We start from the raw sequence: 20,107 nt of genomic DNA, 5'->3' as shown, positions 1-20,107 counted from the left end.
AGCTAATGCAACTTCACATATTTTTGTAAATGCTCACTTTCCACTCGGTCACACGTGGCCACTGTGTGAATTCTCTTTAATTTCTGTACACATATATAAAAGCCTCAATTTTACAAAGCGAGCGTTCTGGGAACAAATATGGCAGTGACTGTTTGTACTGCGGGAGTGTCCGTGATCGTTTCCGCAGTGTGTGACCCCGATAATGTTTCAATGTTTAGCTGGGTTTCCGTTTCTTGCGTCTTGTCTTCTGGTTGCGTCTCTGTATCTAGCTGCATTTTCATTCTAGGCTGTGTCTCTGTACCTAGTTCCAAGTCCTTGTCTGGCTGCACTTCCGTTTCTGGTGGTGTAGTCGTCTCTGTTGATGTGGCTACCTCCGTGGATGATGCCGTTTCGGGTAGCGTGGCCGCTTCCGGGGGTGTTGCCATTTCTGGTGGCGTTGCGTTTTTTATGACAAAGACAGTGGGTGCACTGTGACTGGCTTGCATGACTGGAGCCTTTTCTGACTTCACTGTACACTGCGCTGGAGAGACTGTTGACGAATTTGGGTTTGAAGCCACTGAAGGAAACCCAGATACCACCTTTCGGAAACGAGGCACTGAGCTTGCAAACCTGCAACCGGGTAGAAAGGAAACTGTGATTCAAATTCGTGGGCGTTAAAGAAGGGCACATGAGGCAGGCATTGCATAGCCTGTAGTTAACTCTTTAGGCCTTGTAACTCATGAACTCTTATGATGAGATAACTTTGTTGCAGAAAGAATGATGGCTGACTAACAGTGTTGCGTTGTTAAAATGTAAAATTTCTTGTGACAAAAGTAACAATGTACTATGCACAACACATAATTCATTATTCAGCTTTGTTGATTAATTGATGGCTCCATGAAATGGAGCAGAAAATGTTGAAAAAGTGCAGCTGAGCCACTAAAAACAGTGCTCTCTAGAGCCGTGTTGGGTATTGGACCTTGCCGATACCTCCAAAACATTGGGATGCTGCAGTATACCGGTGATCTTGGATGTTGTGCTTCGACCTGGTTATGTCGCACTGTCAGCAGAGGCACACCGCACGATGCCGTTTTTATTACCTGCTAGCAGGCACAGTGGTGTCTCGAGGCCCTGCCGAAGTGTTTTCGCCTTTTCTGCTGGGTGTTGTGGCTGCGACGACACCGCCACTCTCCTGGCTGCCATCTCCACGAGAAGACATGGCGCTATGGCGTCGCACCAGGTACAGTGTGGGCATGGGCAGCCAGTGGGCTACGTGTTCGTATGCAGTGCGCGAGCAGGCGTGCAGGTCAGCAGCAAAGCGCAGTGTCGTAGCGGTGTAGCGTCGCGCGTGCGGAACACGTCCGGCGTTCTCGTGCCAGTCGCGCAGTAGTTCCTGGGGCAGCCGGTCGCTCACTGAAAACTGCTGCTGCTTTGGCCTCTGGGCTAGCGACAGCTGCATGCAGAATGACACGAATCAGCACGCAACACAATGCATTTGCTCCTCGTTATGATATAATTATAGCCACTATTTCAGCATCATCTAGTTCGTGTGGCTTCAAGACAAGACACCGGGTTCGGCCAAACAGTGGAAGTGTGTAGTGCAATATAACAAACACCTAATTGACCCATGTTAATAAGTCAGTGTCTGTTAATCCTTTTCCTTCCATGCAACCATATCATCTTCAAACTTACTCGCGCAAGGCCAGTAAATGTATTACATTATGTTAATATTACACGTGATGGTCTCGTAGAGTCTATTGATATCAAGTTAAACCTTAATGTAATGAAGTCATACAGGCAGCGAACTTCGTTATAGTATGGTGAAATTTATTACATTGAGGTTCATATGTTTTGCAGGTTTCTAGAATAGTCTTGCATATGATTAGCAAGCATAGCGAAGTGCAACAGCCAAAAATAGAGGGCCACATACAACACGACTGTCTTGCTGCAAGAGCAGAGATGGAATTCAAAGAGCAAAAAAAAATTGGGGCTCTCTCGCATGAACGTGTGGTAGCGCACGGCAAAAATACCAAGGAGCATTTCTAAAATTCGACAGTGAATGTGGGTAGTGCATTTGCCAATAATAAGCAGGTTACACTACTGCAGGAAACAATTTTATATTGACACGCGCTGCACCACACGTCGTTTATTAATCGAATTGCACTGCACTTCCGTCACGTCTTTTTTCCTGTCATTCTACATGTGTGCGTATAGAATTCTGGCTGCATCAAACTGCTTTACAATCCCCATGCCATTTGAAAACTAATATTTGAAGGTAGCTATGGCTACATACAGTGAAACCTCGTTAATACGTACCTGCCGGGAACGCGGCATAACTACGCACTAAACGGTAGTACGCATTAACCACCAAGTACAAATTTGCCTCTCCTGGCGTACGCCATCGCCGCCAGCAGAGAAATAGAGTGCCACAGCAAATATTGTCTAAAGTACCCATCGCAAAGCCTTTTCTTTCTTTTTGCCAAAGTGGAGAAAATATCCTAGCACTCTCGCACGACCGCCCGATAGCGCGCGGTGGCCACGCCAAAGAGCATTTCGAAACTATTAGAGGGTCCGGGATACGCAGTGACCGACATAGCGACAAAACGGACAGTGTCTGCATTCCGCAATATATGTGTATGCGTCCGTACCGCGATGTGCTACAAAACGAAAACTGACACGCGATACGGCCGCGTGGAGCCGATCGTCTCCTGGGTAGTTGCGTGCAGCGCGTCGCCTGCTCGGCTCACGTACGCCGTCACTACCGGGCCGCTTGCTGTACCGCACGCGCGCATCAGTCGTGGGATTGTTCTTCGTGCCCACTTCGTTCCAGACCGTGCACAGATGCGGCGAGTAGCTTGTTCGGTTAACGCAGCGATGTCGAGCTTCCTCCGCGACGCTGTAGCGGTCCTGGCAGCGAACGGAGGCGCGTTGGGTGGTCGCCTAATAAAAGCGTGCAATATGGTTACAACAGCGCTACGCTTGCTGTACCGTACGCGTGCGTTTAGCGTGACATCGTCAATGCAGCGAGGTTTCGCGGCGTCCGCGACCCGCAATGCTCAACTCCGCAACAGCGATCTGCTTTTGTTTCTACATAGCGGTGCGCGCTTGAACACAGCCCCGCACGAGGCGGCAGCGATCGGCGGCCCAGCGCGTTGAGGTTGTCGCCAAGTAAAAGCGTGCAGTAGGCTTAAAGTAGCGCTGTGCTGCACGCGTGTCCGGGCAGATAGCTGAAGATACTTATTGTGATAAGGTTGTCGGCGATAAGTCATGCTGACGCGTTCGTCGGTGGCCGCCGCCTAGCCTTCGTTCTTTCCCGATGCTTACGTGCAAAGGCGTCGCCGCAATCGCACGGAAGTCGGAATCGGTGATCGACCGATCTCCGCACTTCTAGAAAAGACGGAAAACCTTTGGCGGCACATTGTGGCGTCGAGATTTTCAGCGGTGACGTAAAATTTTATGGCACAAAAAGTTATCTCGGGCGCAGGGTACGCACTAACCGGTAGGCATAGGGCGAACCACTACGGCTTAAGCGGTCAGCGAATGCATTGGGCTCTATGGGGCTCGGTCGGGAATTCGTCGCAACTACGTTTTAACCGTTAGTACGTTTAAAGCGGGTACGTATTAACGAGATTTGACTGTACCACTCTTTTGGCGCCATTTGTGGGAGCAGCGTGCTCTCTTATCATCGCTTGAGGTGCTGCGTTAAAGGTTTTAAGCTCCGAGTCTTTTTCCAGCAAACAGCAGCGTTCTTGTTTTGTTTCTTTCTTTTTCTTTTTTTCTTCAGCTTTCAGTATTGAAAATGGCTGTTCTTACTATCTTTCAGTGACCCATCCAGTAATACTCCAAGCATAAAATGTTAAGCGGAAGCTGTTCTCTGTCTACACTATCCAGAACTATGCATTTCGTGCGTCCCGAAAACTTCTTTGCTGGTGGGTCTTTAGTTTCAACATCCCTAAAAATCAGGCGCTAATTTCGAGCAAAACAGGATGCGATGAAAGGCGCACAAACCTCAAACTTGAGCTCCTTGTTGGCATCTAGCAGTTCGTTGTATGCCTCCGACTTGCGCTTCAGTTTCCGTTCAACCAGAGTAAGGCGCCGTTTAGCAACCTGAAGCAACAATTTGGGCTTGACCACCTCCTCTGGCTCGATCCTCTCGCCGCAATATGTGTGCAGAAATAATGCTCCCGTGGCTGTTGTTACGGGGCCCGGTTCACCAGAGTCAAGGTCCCGGTTCACTGTTTGTTCAACGGCATCAGCATGTTCCTCCAGGTCATCAGAGCTGTAATTTAAGAAGGATGGTTTACACGCTGCACAAAAGGACTTCTCAAGATTCCCATGCATGTAATACAGTAAAAGCTGTGTAAAATTATGAATTACTGACTGCTCCTAAAGATTACATTCTATGGTTATCTGAGCAGGTTGGGGTAAGTGAGGTGGTCGTCATAAGTGACTTGGCAAGAACATCTGATATTGTCTTACAGGGAATGCCAACTGAATTATGTAAGCATGCTAGGAAAGAAAACGCAAAAATGATTCTGTTCTTGTACAATGTGTAGAAAAGAACTACAGTGGCAGGTGAAAGACTTTGTGTGAGGTAGGTGTGAGACATGCACCGTACAAAATGGCAACGGTCGCATGATAAACCTCTCGTGTACAATGCAACATTATTTGACAGCCATGCTACAGAATCACTTTCACTCTATCGATGACAGAATTCAATAACAGAATTCATAGCATAAAATTCTCAAGCACTCATGGTTTTCAAGCACCTGGTGTTACGACCACAGGCAAGGTTCTGCAACCCCTTAAAGGGGTACTGACACAAAAATTTTTGCCTCGCGTTTTTTTGCTGCAATGTGTTGCCGGGGGCCTGTTAGTCATAACACGGCACATCATTTGCTGCAGCGCGCGACAGATAATTAATTACAGGCTCCTCATTACCGACCAGTGTCAGTTTCGTTTTCAAAAACGACAAGCCTCCGGGTGCAACTATCACCACCTAGCGGCTCCAGCGCTCGATCACGTCAGCACACAGAAGTGTGACGCACTTCCGCGCTGTTCGCATCGTCTCCTCGCATTCGCACGCTTGCCGCATGTGCTGTGCGATGTCGTCGCCATCATCGTCCTCGTTATCATCGTCGTCTGTTGGCGACGATTTCCTTGAGACACCAACAGCGCAGCGGCGAGCGCGTAAAAACAGAAATGGCGGCTACGACGTCATCATAACTTGTTGTACCGGCTACAACGGTTAGGTAGGGGAAGTAGGGGGGTCACCTCGGGTCACCTCGGGTCACCTCCGAGGGTGTCAATGCGACTGGTGCGGCCTAGAATGCTGGATCGCGCACCCGAACTTCAAAATTCGTATAAAATACCTTCCAAGCTTTATTCGCTGTCGATATTTTGCAGATGGTACACGCACGTACACGGAAATCGATCCAGCAGGCTATCTCGACCGCGAAATTTTGTGTCAGTACCCCTTTAAAGGGGTCATGAACCACTTTTCCAAGTAATGATCTAATGGCCTCAGTATCAGAGTGTACTGCCTCCCGAATCGATTGCCGCAAAAATTTCTCGAATCCGTCAAGAATCAGCGGAGTTACGGGGGTTTGGCGCACGCTCCCAGCGCTTTCTCTCTTTTCTCGTGCCGACGAGCGCACTGGAAGCTAGACATGGAGGGATGGCATGGGGGAAAGAAGTTACGCCAGCGCGCGTCATGAAACGCGATCGCTCTCCCGCTGTGATTCGCTTGCGCGAGTGCGGCTACCGTGTACTGAGGAGTGCGGCGCCGGCAAGTGGCGGCACCCCGCGGCAAGAAGCGCATCTGATCCGAACGCCGCTCTCGATTTACCTCGGCTATCGGCCAATAAGCATGCTATGTCTCTTGCGACGTACAGCGGACAGACGCCCCGCCCACCAACAGTGAGAACCGGCCTCTGTTTGAAAAGAGGGTGCCTGGGGAAACGGCAACTTCGCGCTCCGCTTGTGGCCATTACGCGGCGCGCACGACTGTAATATTTGGCAGAGCAGTTCATAGCCGTGTCAGCTTTCCGCAGGATGTGTTTTTTCAATCAGCCCAAGGGGTGCTTCATGACCCCTTTAAAATCATAGATATCCAGCAAAAGTTCCACAATGTTTCTCTTTGTTGTATGGTTTTACTTAATTGATTGCACTAAGTAAAAACACTCATGTACCAAGAAACTGTCAAGTCTGTGACTTGCACTCAGAATCTCTTTAAAGCAGCGTAAGGCAATACACTAGGCAGCTGTTTTATACTTCAGTATTAACCTTGTTACCATATTTCAGTCTGCAAACCCACTCACCAGTTTGACATGTTATCCCAACCTGAGTCCTCCTCGCTTTTAGAACCATTGACAGTAACCAACTTCGGCTTCTCAACATGAGCTGGCTGACTGGTACTGGCATCTTTGCTGCCCTTGACTTGGCTTTCTGACTGGCCTTTGGCCTCGAGCCGCAAGTTGAACAGTCGTTTTTTAGGCAATGGCTGGCCCTCCGAGTTTGCAGCTCTAGCCTGGGTTGGTGCATCTGGTGCAGGAACAGAGAAGATTTTCTCAGTGAGCCAAACTCTAAACAAACTTAGTTTGTAGTAGCATTGATGAGTAGCTGGATGCAGCATTTTTCCAGGAACAGTGAAGCAGTTGACTCGGTAAAACATCTGCTGCATAGCTACAAGTCTGCCACATTACACTGCTCAGCCTAACTGCATCACACTGCCTAGCATTCACAAAGATGGCAGCCTTTGTGCTCTATGCTGTGCTCTTTGCTTTTCCATTGCCAATGTTTAATGATTCATTTTAGGTTTCAATGGAGGGTGCCATGCTGATCTGGCCCAACCAATATCTCCACCAGTTAAGGATTTCAAGGAGCCATCACAGTAAACCATTACAAGATACATAAACACTGAAGAAGTTTACCTTCATGCTATTCCAGGTGAACAAGATGACAGATAAAATGTAATACATACAGGATATGCAACATATCCTGAATTTGTGCATAGGCAGTGCTATATTTAAAGCACAAGTTTGTAACTGAAGGTGTGGACCCTGAGTTACATTTACTGATGTCATTAGGATAATTTTTTGGATAGCCATCCGCATTTTTAATTTTACTGTGCTGCCCTCTGCCCTTTTGATAGGGTTTTGGTAGGGGACAGGACAAATGGTATCGAACAAAAGCCTCCGAGATAAAGAGGCGTTTCGCTACCTTTCTGCTAGGGGGAAGGGCGCATATGCCGTGGCATCATGAAAAAGACGAATTTTAAGTGTGCTATGCCTCCTCATAATTGTATGGAGGGCACAATAGTGTCCATTTCACCAGATTAATTTTACGCATGAGGTGTCTTATACAGGCGACTCGCTGAGACTAATACGGTGTAGAAATGCATGATCACACACCTCAACTAAGCGGGGCATAAAAAAATTGCAGGAAGTGTCAGCAGAACATCATGCAAATAAAAAGGTTTCCTGAGCAAATACGCAAGGTAGTTCAAAAACAGCTATATATGGCAAGACTGCTTTATATTCCCACACGTGAAACTTTTCAAGGTTTCTAAGTGATTACAGGAAAACTAGGCACTTCAAAACAAATATTTATAGAGCCTTCTGGTGACTTGTTTCATTTCAGATAATCAATGTGGCCAGCGGAAGATACTTGGAAAAAGCTTAGCAGAATGAAATATATAGTATTACGCACAAAGGTTCCATATGGGAGCCCTTGGCAGTGTGTTAACTTCCGCAGGAAAACTATACAACACAGAAGTATGAAATTCTGGAGCGAGATAAAGGAACGGCAGACTTGAAATATTAACAGAATGGTTTCAGTAGACTCGGCTAGTGCTTTAATCCCGTACTGGGTGAGACGAATGCACTGTAGCCTGTTGCCCACGTGTTCGTTACACTACGGTGTGTACTGCATCCATGTGTTGCATGAGCGGCTCTTGAGCATAGGTCGGCAAACTCACTCACAAGTTGACTCACTCAGACTCAGATCGAGCCATGAGTCTGAGTGAGTCAGGTTGAGTAATATTTTTGTGAGTCTGAGTCCGGTTGAGAAAAATTTTGGCGAGTCTGAGTCCGAGTGAGCCCTATAGGGGCGAAATATATTTCACGAGTGAGTCTGAGTGAGCTCCAAATTTTTTTGCCGACCTTTGGTCTTATCTACTCAACTTCGGCATTACTGTCAGCCTTATTATGATGACTCACGTTTATACTCACGTCTGCTCACACATACTTCATACCACTGGCCTTCACGCGCCATCTCAATATTTATTGATCAGAGGTGTGAGTTGCGGAGGGGAGGGGTTTGACCTCCCTCTGGCAAAATCTTTCACAGGTAGTTCTTGATAAAAATATCTCGTGTGAGTCATCTCTTTCGATAAAAATGTCTTTACTGGATTGTAACTATCTATAACTCGTATCTGAAGGTATGAGGTGAAAATGCGCCAAGTAGAACACCAGTTATGTGGGATATTGATGTTAAAGAGCATTGATGCTATGGTTGAAAAAGTTAATTATACGCTAATGGACTCATGAGTCGACTCACTCAGACTCGGATCGAGCCGTGAGTTTGAGTATGAGTGAGTCAGGCTGAGTAATATTTTTGTGAGTCTGAGTGCGAGTGAGTCCGGTTGAGAAAAATTTCAGTGAGTCCGAGTGAGCCCTTAAGGCAAAACATATTTTGTGAGTGAGCTCTTGAGACCCCAAAAGCCACCGCATGCCATGGGAAGCACAGAAAAGCCTGAGTCATTCAGTCACTTCAGAGTGAGCAGTGACATGATGTGCATACCTAAAGAAGAGTGTACAGTTCACACTAGCATATTTTTTTTTTTTATTACACTGAGGAAGATCATCACAGTAAAAGAAAGCAGGAGCAAAAAAAACGTAGCCAAGGAATGCCAGTGGCACGCAAAGGGGGTCGAGAAATTGGGATGATCTCAAAGCGCAGTCTAGGAGGGAGCTGTGATTTGCCTCTGGACTGCTCTTTTGAGTTCACACAATCAAATGGCTGGAAAACGTTGCCTTAATGGCTGACTCACCCTTTCTAGGTAATAACGTTGTGTTGGTGCCGATGTTCTTTGTTTTCGGTTGCCTTGCGGCTTGGTCAGCAGCTTGCTGGACCTTGGTGGCTGCCCGAGTTGCTCTGCCGTGCGGCTGTAGTGCGAAAAACCAGGTTAATGTGACACTCTTCTGCAGTACCATAAAATTAGATGTCGGCAAAAAGAACAACACAGAGCACCATGCTGTCTACTTTTTCCCCGAAATCTCCATAAGGAGACAAAGAGGGAGAGCATTCAGCCAGGCTTGAGTGATAGATTTGTGCTCCGAAATGTCAAAAGCATTTTTGTTCAGAATAGACGTGGCAAGTCAAAAAGAATGATGCGAAAGTAGGAGGGCGGCCGTGTCTGCTAAAACTAGAAACAATGTCCTGATGACCTCTTATGTGCCATTCGTAATTAACTGGTGTTATTAAAAGGACAGTTGCATTGCAAGTGACCTATCTGAAGTGTTTAGCGCAGAATTATGAAGACGGGACAAGAAGGGAGAGCGCCTGTGTACGTGTTCTCCCTTCTTGTCCCGTCTTCATAATTCTGCGCTAAACACTTCAGATATGTCGTACCAACAAGGCCAAAAGTCAGCCATTGCAAGTGAATATGAAAAAAAAGGCACCTTACAACATTAACTTGAATGTGAGCTCTACATATCCCTCTAGTGGTAACATCTGCCGGAGTGTGGTGTCCTCTGAGCTTTTGAAAGCAAGATCCAACACTACCAATGCAGTAGGTGATCCCTGTGCTTCAGTGACACACCTATGGCATACTTAAACCTGCACTGTCTGGCGACCTTTTTCAAAAGTTATAGGTCTTATGAGCCCTTGGACCAAAACTTATTGCTTTTATTATTGCCTATTTGAACACACGAGGCAGCAGTTTATCTAGTATGAGGCTCTACACTTTTGCTGACAAGTGGGCAAGCTCCTTTATACTTGTGCTCTTTCTGCAAGGCATCCAAGATGCATGAATAGTTTACCAAAATAAATACAAAGTGGGATGAGTGACTGTATGGGTGAAAAAATTCCCATACATTGATGTACATCCAAATACCATATCAATGCATGTGGCATACATACTAATGCATGAGTCTTCGACAGAAATCTGCCTTGCTGGAGAGAAGCAATAGTTTAAAATAACAGACACCAAACAAAAACCCTAAGTAAAGAAAACCTTTTACGTTAAGAGCAAAACCTGACGTTCCGTGATCAACTCAGTCCCTTCGACTGCAAGGCACCAGTGGGAGCAACACACACACGCACGCACGCACACACACACACACACACACACACACACACACAGAGAGACAGACAGACAGACAGACAAACAGACCTGGCTCCTTTAATCGGTCAGTGGGGGCCGCCATGTTTGTTCCACAATGATAACGGGAGCATGAAATGAGGTGGTGATGTTGCTGATATGTTTGCAGGGGAGACCCCGCATTGTTTGGCTTAACATGCAAACATAACAGTAAACATGCCTACAAAAGTAATACAAAAAATTACGTATAATTTGTGGCATTGTGGAACGTACAGGCCACTCCCAGAAACAACCGGTTGACAGGGGCACTACCAGGTGTTTATTTCAATGGCCTCCACCACGTCTCAGAAAACAAACAGTGAGGTTCCCACTGACAGAAGAAAGGAGCCAGCTGTTTGGTACACATCTCTCACTGGTTCCTCACAGTAAGCCCTGAAGAATGGACCAAGTTAGTCACCAAACGTTGGGTTTTACTCTTAACGTAAAAGTTATTTGCTTAAAGTCGTAACAGTGGAGCTGTTTATGCTAGCCGTAAAAACTTTGGTGTCCACAGAAAACCACAGGCAGGTATGCACCACACGAGTTGGGCGAGCCCCACTACCGAGTACAGCAGGTGCGAGTGTTATACGAAAACCGTGCTCAGCGAAGTCAAGCACGTGAAACACGTGAAAGAGTGAGAGAAATAAAGCAATAGAAAGCACGAGAAAGACATAAAAAGATAGAAAGGTGTAGAAAGAAGCAGACACAGAAAATAGATAGAAAAAATAGAGAACAAGACAAAAAGAGAAAGAAACAAAGAGAAACAACGAGCGAGAGAAAGAAAGTAGAGAGAGTGAAGATAGGAAAGCAGCAGGTAAAAAAAAAAAACGATACAAGAAACAGAGAGAAAGATAAAAGAAAGAAAGAAAAATAAAGAAACAAGAATGGCCACCCAGCTCCGCTCATGCTTCAGGCTTGGTACCACTAATATGAAGCCGCCATAGTTATTTTTTTGTCTAATTTGAAGTGATACCGATGCATACAGCTCATGTTTTTGTACAACTGAGAGTAAAGAACTGAGACTGACAACAGAAAGACATGTTTTTGTTTTATTGAGCATGGTCACAAGTGTACAAGAAGGCTATGTCATGGAGATTCCTCTCATGCTGTTTCAACACGAAAGCGTTTAATGGTGGGGTCCACCAAGACTTCGCTGACATATTTCCGTCCCAGATATGACGTTGTAAGATGCATACTAACAGATGACAAAAAAAAAGCTAGATGAAAAAAGTTCCGTCTCTAGGAATCGAACCAACGACCCCTCGCTCCACTGCGCGTGGTGCTGAACAACACGGCCATGAAGCGCATGTTTTTCAGCGCACTAACGGCGAGCTATTTATGTACAACATTTACCGCTGGCGGTACTCAGAGCTCAGTGGCACCTCAACGTGTTCTTGTTATCACCAGTGAGATGGTGCGAAGGGCGTGCTTTAAAGGGGTACTGACACCTTTTTTCACAGGCGAGTTTACTGTGCCATACAAACCTCCTGTATGCAGAGACGGCTCTGAGCAAGCGTGAAGCTCAGCAAATGCTGATAAGGTATTTTACTTTGATATTAAAGTCAATTTTTCCATGGCGCACCTACTGACATCGACACTAGCTTGACGTCAGGCTACAGTACAAATTCTGGTGACTTCACGCAGCAGTCTGGCTAGTTATGATGACGTTAGGTACCAAAACTTCCAAGATGGCCGCTTGTGCGTCATCAAAACTTCAAAAATGGCCGCTTGTGCGTCACCAACGGAGCCACGTTGCCGAGCGGCCGTGGAAACGTCACTGTATATTGTGCGAGCACGTGACGAGAAGCTCATACCGTGTTGTGACGTCAGGGTACAGTAGGAACCGAAACCAGCTTTTAAAAACATACTGTAATTACTTTTTCAGGGCAAACTCGCGCTTAGCACTACCTTTTCCAGGCTCTTGAGGGCTTGAACTTTCATTTGACGCAAAAAAACGACAACTGAAAATATTCGTGTCAGTACCCCTTTAAAAGTCGTTGCCTCGCTCGCTACGTCGTGTGCGCGCCTCTTACCAGTACTTTGCCCTACAGGGCGTGGTCGCCCATGCGCGCATGCTTATCTCGTGGTGGGGGCGGTTTGTACGTCTTGTGTGTTCACCGCAAAGGTTGTGTCGAAGTTACAGAGCACATGAAGGCGACTTTGCTCGCTGCAGCGGCCGTGTTTGCAAAAGGAGCGCGCTGCTCAAACACAAAAAAGTAACAATGGTGACAGTTGTTAGTTCGCGCTCATCCTGAGTGTACTCGTGTGTTTGTTTCTGCGTCCTTCTTTGTGTTTGACGGTGCTATAGCTGCCAAACACCGATAGACATTGTACAAGCTTGCATATATCAATGCAAAATAAACGGTTAACTACCTCTGTGAAGACAAGTTTCACTTTCGTGTTATACAGATTCCTGTGATGGAGGAATCAGCCATGTTTTTTTATAGAATAGTTTTCCTTTCTGTTTTAAGCAAGATATGGTTTTTGTCCTGTCCTCTCGTAGTGGGCATAAATATAAATATTCCAAGTCTAATCTATTTTTATTTTCAGATACCAGGAGCTAGGTATTGGTGGTGTTTTACACATAGTCATTCATTGGATAATAACCCAGAAGCTACAACAGTCAGGCAAATCACACCCCCTTGAAAGTTTGCAATGACACCAGGCTATAATGTAACACTTTTGCAGTACAGGGAAAGGCTCAGTTGAATAAAATCAGACAAACCACATGGTAATTGTTTTCTTGAATTGGAAGCACTTAAAAGAAGACAGTGTAGCTAACGCTGTATTTTCTACAGGAGTGAAGATTTTTAAAATTCTTGCCTGTACACACACTTATCACAGGCAAAGTGCCATTTGAACACGTCTCGGCTCACCATCTGCGATAAGCATTGTCAGGGGAAAGTTTACATTTTGTATGTTGATATATATACACAGGCACAGACGCAAACCTACATATAGGAGGGGGGGAGAGGGGGGTTGAGAAAAGTGTTACAAAGCCCCCTTTATTGACATTTCCTGTATGTGGACTTCAGAAAAAAAGCTATACTCGCGGGCAACTTTTCTGGGAAATGAAGCGAAGGCTACGTACAGAGCCAAATTGTGCAAATGCTATCACAAATGAATGCAGTCTTGCAATTGTATCCATGTTTTCCAGGTGGAAATTTAAAAAGAAAGCTACTTTATTTTCTACAGGAAGCTCTTTGACACAGGGCGCAACAAACACCAGTGAGATTTACTTTATACATTGTCGTTTCATGTTTTTGCACGCCTGAGAAAGTCTCACCTTTTATGTGTACCTTGAATGTTAAATGGTCTCTGTGTCATCAGGTGAGTGTCCATCTCTTTCTGGCTCTCCCATCTAATCGCCTCCGAAAACTTCAAACGAACTTTACTCACTAATGGCCATCTAAGCAGACAGAGCAAATGCTATCCAACGCTGATTCCCCACAGTCATCATTTTCTACAGTGGTACGAAACAAGTGTCAAACCAGACTACTTCGCGTAGGAATACATGTGCAGATGCTCCGCCCTCGTAGCATTCCCTTCGTTGCCAAAAAAAGTTGTCCGCGAGTGTAGTGGCTCATTTAACAAGCTCTTTGCATGACTGACCTGGTGTAAACCTTCCGTCTAAAAAAATCTAGCACTACAGAGCTGACAGCCACTGACGCGTGGGGAACTGACAACCACCCATTTGTAGCATAGAGCCACAAGGAAATCCATACGGACACGCTACAAACAGGTGGTTGTCAGTTTCCCTTTCTTAATCCTTCCGCCACCTTGTGAGATTGCGCAGAACTGATTTGCACATGTTTGCATGATTGGTGTAGTGATAAGCATGCTGCAACATGGTATAACAGATTCTTTAGAAAGCTCGCGACTGCAACCTCCAGTGTCAACTGGTGCAACTGGGCGGTGCCACAGATAGCATTCACATGCTCAATACCTCCTGTTGGTGACTGCTGCTTGATGTCAACTTGACTTTTGCCTGTGCCCTGCATTGGCTCTGTCTTTTATTTGGTTTGACTTTTCTTGCTTTATACTGCAGAGGAAAAAAAGAAAGGGCGAACGATTAATTCTTTGTGCGTACGAGTTTGCATGCAAGTTCAGTGTTTGCCTCTACAACAGAATGAAGACAATCGGGATGCAACTATTATTATAAACAGATAGCACCACAGCTAGACAACACAAAGGAAACTGCACAGAGCACTGAGCTTAATTATGATTTGAAAATTTTCCGGTGAAACAAATTAACCAATGCACCAATTAGGCACATGTTTTGCTGAAAGATGCAGACCAGAAAGTGCCATACTGCAACGAAAATGAGATGAAACAAAACGAAACTCTTTTCTTCTATTAAATTTCTTCATTATGCAGGCAACTTTTACATCTGCTCCTGGGTGAGTTGGTGCATGTGCTTGAAACATGAACAAAGGACAGAGAAGAGAGACCTCTGTCTTTTTCTCTCTCCTGTCTTCATGTTTCAAACATTGCGACAGAAATAACATGTTTAACCGCTTTTACATGCATACACGCAGTCGCGTTCAACACAAGCAGTAACACCGCGGCATGCCCGGCTGCGACCTATGGAGGACCAAATTAACTTTCATCGAGCCCGCTTTGGTCTTTTAGCTAGCTCTTTGATCCCGCACATGAAATGTGTTGAACGCGGCTATAGGATACAGAAATTCAACTGTAAACGTGCAGTATAGTTACCAGCTGCGTTGCTGGGAACAACGTAGGCATGCTCCCGGCTCGTAATCGAACAGTCTGACCAGTTTTGTCGAAGCATTCGGGCTTAAAATGTACGGAGCACAGGCGATCGCTGTCTTTCGCGATCCAGCCGTCCTGCCGATTCACAGCGCGCGCCCACGCTTCTCGCACAGCAGGAACCTTCGGAAACCTGTCAACAGATTGAAATTTCTTCAAACACTCGAAGCAAAAAAATCAACACTCGAGAAACAAAAAATCAATGAAAACGCGCACGACCTCGCGAGCGCGTCGTCGCGCGACGCATATACTCCGCAGTCAGACTAACTGTGAAGACATTATTGTTTACATAAGAAAGTTTCAGGAACAGCTTTTCGAACCGGTGACATGCGAGGCAATCGAGAACAACTGAGTCAAAGCAGTTTACATACATGCAAAAGCGCGTATGATCGCAGCGTTTCAAAGCGCGATTTCAAATGCGAAACATGCAAAGGGCTTGGAGTATCATGTAGACCATACTTACACGTGGAACGTAATCCCGGAATTCTGTTTCACGCGGTTCTTGCAGCCGGGCGCGGCACATGTGCCAACCATGGCCCGTAAAAATGTCAGCAGCAGCAGCAGCAGCAGCAGCCGAATTGCAGACGGCGTCCTTCTCTCAGCCCCTGCCAAAATGGCGCTGGTGGCGTCATTTTTATATTTTTAGTGGCGTCATTCGTCAACGTTGCCGTCCTCCTTACTCCGTTTGTGTTCGAACTCGCTAAAAGACATTCGCAACCGTGCTTTTTTGCGAAGAATCGTGGACCATAGAGTTCTGTGGACCGCTTTAATGTAACAAACGTAGCCCCCGAGATAAACATAAGGCTCTGCGCGAATCTCGGAGGGTACAACATTCGCAGACTTTCCAATCTGCTAATGAAGATCTTTGCAACATGTTTCTTTCCGACTAGCATTTCCTGCCGGTGTCACGAAAACGTTCGGTTACGGTTAGTTCGGTGGAAGGGCTCGTAAATATTTATGTAAATGGCATAAACGGGGCCCACAGTAGGTTAGCACGTGTAGACGTCGATATATAATATTGAAAATGAGTCTCCCCAACAGTTGTGTCGTAACTTCATTGCGGGGTATTCCTGCTCATATGAAATGTGAACAATCGGACTGAACTTTTGTGTGTCATGCTTCACCTACGTTTTGTGTAAATGCATAACTTGGTATTAAAAGCATGCCTCTGGGTCTGCACTATTATATCAGGAACCACTTTCAGGGAAATATGTCATGAACCCATGCATACACGCATATAGAGGTTGTGAATGGCTCTTTTTCTTTTTTGTTCATGCTCTATTTCATGCTCATGGTGCATGATATGTCTGCATGCTTGAAATCAGAAATATATGCCTGAGGCAACAGCAGTTAAAAAACCTAGAAATGAAATCGTAATACCAGCTCACTGCAATGGCAAGACAGGGCGAGGCCCGTAGCCAGAAGTTTCGGTGAAGTACGTGTTTTACCAAAAATAAATAATAAATATAGGTGTTTTTCTCAAACAGTCAGGTTTTTCATCAAGTGGCCCCCCCATCCCCCCCCCCCCCCGAAAAAAAATTCCTGGCTACGGGGCTGGTACTCCATGGCTGTGACCCACAAGATCATGGCATGACTATCAATGACAACAGAGCGGCAGCGCTCTGTTAAAGGCCAACTCCGGCGATTTTTTGGCCATGTCAAAGTAATGGTGCTTTATTGTTCCTGAGACGCTCCTGTTACGGGCCCGATAGCAGAAATACTCGGCAAATTGGAGAATAATTTTAAATAAGCAAAAAAGCGCAACACCGAAACCGAAACCCAACCGAGTGTACTGTCTACGTATCACGTAGACGTTGTTACGAACGAACCGGAAGTCGTGCAAGGCATGCCGGTCACGCTGGTGCGGAGTATGAAAACTGTGACAGCCGGGACGAGCAGGCGCACAGTGGAGAGGTGAGCACGCCGCGCATCAGCTGTAATGTCTGCGACTGACAGTGCCGCGTCTGATAATGACAGTGTCTCGGCCAGCACAGCAGACGCTCGCTGTAGCGGCCGAAGTTAGCGGTGCTCTCGGCTGCGTCACTTCCGCCACCTTCCCAATACTGACGTCACAAAGACAATGTTGCCAATAATTGTGGGACGCCAGGAGGGCGTTTCCAGACAATCTTTAAAATTCATTTGCAAACAATCTGCGCATGTCTCAAGCCTGTACGTAATTTGGCATAAATCACGGAAACGTGCATAGGAACGTACCCAGCGAATTTGATTGAGATCCATCGACCTAGAAAAATCGCCGGAGTTTGCCTTTAACACAAATTATGCACTGTTGATGTGCACTTCCTACTTCTTATCAACAAAACAGGCAAGTAACCCACCCAAGTGTGGTAATTAAAAATTAATGTACCGAAGTGTGTTATTAATAGTCTAATGTTTCTTAGCATCATATTAAAAGGCATTCACGGTAAAATTCCACCTCCGTATGACTCACAAAAGCGAATAAGCTGGTAGTTTTGCTGGAACCGTTACGTGTGCCATACTATTTATGCAACATTCAGTATTGTAATGGAGCAAACTCACCGTTTTGCAGGCTGTTATCATGCACATATGCTAAACTTCTTCAGCAAACAGAAAACAAGCCACGAGAAGTGTATTCAATGTGTACTGGCTTTTCAATAACAATGTTGATCCAGAGCCTCTACATTACAGCACTCTCGTGCATACAACCACAACGCACAGTCACCTCTTATTCTAGGCAACTCTGAGAAACTCTGCAACATCTACCACCGCTGGCATACCATTCTGGATGGAACTTTGAAGTGACAGAGCAGGAACTGTGGTACACACGTGCTTGATACTGCAAATATTTCACACTGGCAGAGCAAAGTTGGGCCACAAAACTAATATTTATGTCATAACTCCCTTGGAAGAAATGCTTGCTATAGACCAATGAGACCTTCTTGTGTATGTATAGAGAAATGCTCCACTTATGCATTAGAAAAAAAAAAAACTGAAGAGAAAGAATTTCCCGAGTGCACGGACTCACCGGGCTTGCAACTGACTCGACAACTGGTGACGTAGCGGGACTAACGTTCTTCTTGGCATTGTTACGCGCCCATTCATGGCAGCCAGAAAACTCTGTGGGCACGGCATCCGGCCTTAGGCATGCTCGATCAAGGCCCGCGTAGAAGCAGCTTGCTGTGAAGTGTTGTGAGCAGACACGGTGATGAGTCTTTGGCTGCAAGTCTTCACGACCAATGGCCCGCAGCCAGCGCCGCAGCATCTCCGCGTCACGTGTAGGAAATCTGCAAAGACAAGAACGGGAACAAACCGTAAACACATCTCAAATGCTGACTTTAAGCCGTCTTAGCAAGCGCATAATGCATTTATGTACCAAATTATGAATGGCAATAAAGCAAATCAGCAGTTGGTGGCTGTAAATTCTTATATGCAGTGGCGTACCTTGCTTAACAAAGCTTAGTGGAGAAATATGGCAAGAAATGTGCATCAGGTCTACCCCATGGTACCTTGAAAAATTGTTCTTTGCTTGCTTGTTCCAATGAAATGTGCAATGAAATAACAAAATAAATGCTTGCTAGTGCTGTAGCCAGGAAAATTTTTTGGGTAGTGGGGGGCTGGGCAAGTGGATGTCGCCTTGCATCGTTTTGTTCTAGGTACCCTATGTGCTAAAAAATTTCATGGTGGGCTGAGGAATGGGGGGGTCGTTACTTTTGCAACAAATAATTCACAAACTTTTCACAGAGTTTTTCTATAATTAACTATCGAACTTATCATTCACTTAGTCACACTACCTGCTCTATATTTTCTTCGGCACACGCCGATTAATTTAAAATTGCCTATTGATTCAGCCACTTCAGCTTGGATATTACTGTCACAACAAAAAGCACTTCACAAACATTTCACACAGTACAGCTTTAATTACGAACTACCTGCTATATATATATATATATATATATATATATATATATATATATATATATATATATATAACCCTCCTCAGCCACTTCAGCTCGGTTACACGACGTAAGGGTCAATACTTTCATGACAAATATCAATTCACCAAGTTTCACTCTAACTTTTGAAGTGGTTGCACATATGATGTGCGGAAACAGGATTTGAAGAAACCGCCAGAGCTGCCGCCCAATCAGCTGATCAACCCTCTCTCCCCCCACCCCCCTCTCTCACACCACGCCTTTTTTTTCTATTTTAAAGAGCCTTTCTTCCTCGTTTATCAGGTGCCTGCCCTGTTTGGTGACGCTTTTTATGTCTCCAACCAGGGCAAGGTAAAATTTCGCTGAGAGCGGTACAATTTTGGAGGAATTTGTGATAGCATGATTATCGATCACGGCGAAATGCGGGCATGACGCGCGCTAGTGTTGCTTTCGCCCTCTCACCAGAGCGCTTCTCTACTTTATTGGCATACAGTCGCCACTGTAGTACAGTGGTTACAGCTGTCAAAAATGTGCAACCCGAAAGGAATTCGTAGTACATTGAGATCAGCTCGGCGCGGACGAGCGCAAATAGGCGATCGCCGCGTGCGGTAAGGAATGCGTGGAAGTACTTGTCATCGTTTGCCTCTGGCGCGGTAACAAGCACCGCCGCCTGCACTGTTCAAAAGCCTAATCATTACTTTTAACGAGCGACTGAGACATGCAACAAGGCAGTTTCGGTAGATGATGACGCGAAACTGACTGCGTCCCTCAATAAACAAGCGCAGATCGTTGCCAATGTCAATGCTCACGCGTGGAAGGATACGTTGACGCCTTTTTGATGCCTTGTTCCGCAACCTCTTACAGCGCAATATGCAGGCATTGTTAGTTTAAATGTTACTCGCGACACTTTTCGTAGCCACAAAAGACAAAATCAACATTCAGTGGGACTGCTCGCACCAGAAAAAAATGGCGCCTACGTAGTGCGTGACGCTGGCGTCACCTTTTAGTTGTTACGCGACAAAAATAAGATGAACTATTCAAATAATAATTTTTGCTTGATTACGAGTAATAAACCAGGCGGCAA

The 20,107-nt window shown here is 45.7% G+C and overlaps 1 protein-coding gene across 2 annotated transcripts; it reads right to left on the bottom strand.

Moving 5' to 3' along the window:
- Nucleotides 1-59: 59 nt before the first annotated feature.
- Nucleotides 60-20,000, bottom strand: LOC119393965 (uncharacterized). 2 transcript variants are annotated; one of them, XM_037661169.2, is made up of 8 exons: nucleotides 15,576-15,742; nucleotides 15,059-15,245; nucleotides 14,289-14,384; nucleotides 9,032-9,146; nucleotides 6,300-6,522; nucleotides 3,988-4,258; nucleotides 1,080-1,432; nucleotides 60-609 (listed from the first exon to the last, which is right to left on the bottom strand). In XM_037661169.2, exons 1-8 carry the CDS (start codon nucleotides 15,644-15,646, stop codon nucleotides 111-113), a joined length of 1,815 nt encoding a protein of 604 aa, XP_037517097.1. In that variant the 5' UTR covers nucleotides 15,647-15,742; the 3' UTR covers nucleotides 60-110. The 2 variants fall into 2 exon arrangements, with proteins under 2 accessions (XP_037517097.1, XP_037517098.1); XM_037661170.2 differs by lacking the exons at nucleotides 14,289-14,384; nucleotides 15,059-15,245; nucleotides 15,576-15,742 and adding exons at nucleotides 18,117-18,375; nucleotides 19,833-20,000.
- Between the last annotated feature and the right edge of the window lie 107 nt (nucleotides 20,001-20,107).

This window comes from Rhipicephalus sanguineus, chromosome 5 (assembly GCF_013339695.2).
Source record: "Rhipicephalus sanguineus isolate Rsan-2018 chromosome 5, BIME_Rsan_1.4, whole genome shotgun sequence".
Taxonomy (NCBI): Eukaryota; Metazoa; Arthropoda; class Arachnida; order Ixodida; family Ixodidae; genus Rhipicephalus; species Rhipicephalus sanguineus.
This window is presented reverse-complemented; position numbering and strand designations above follow the sequence as displayed.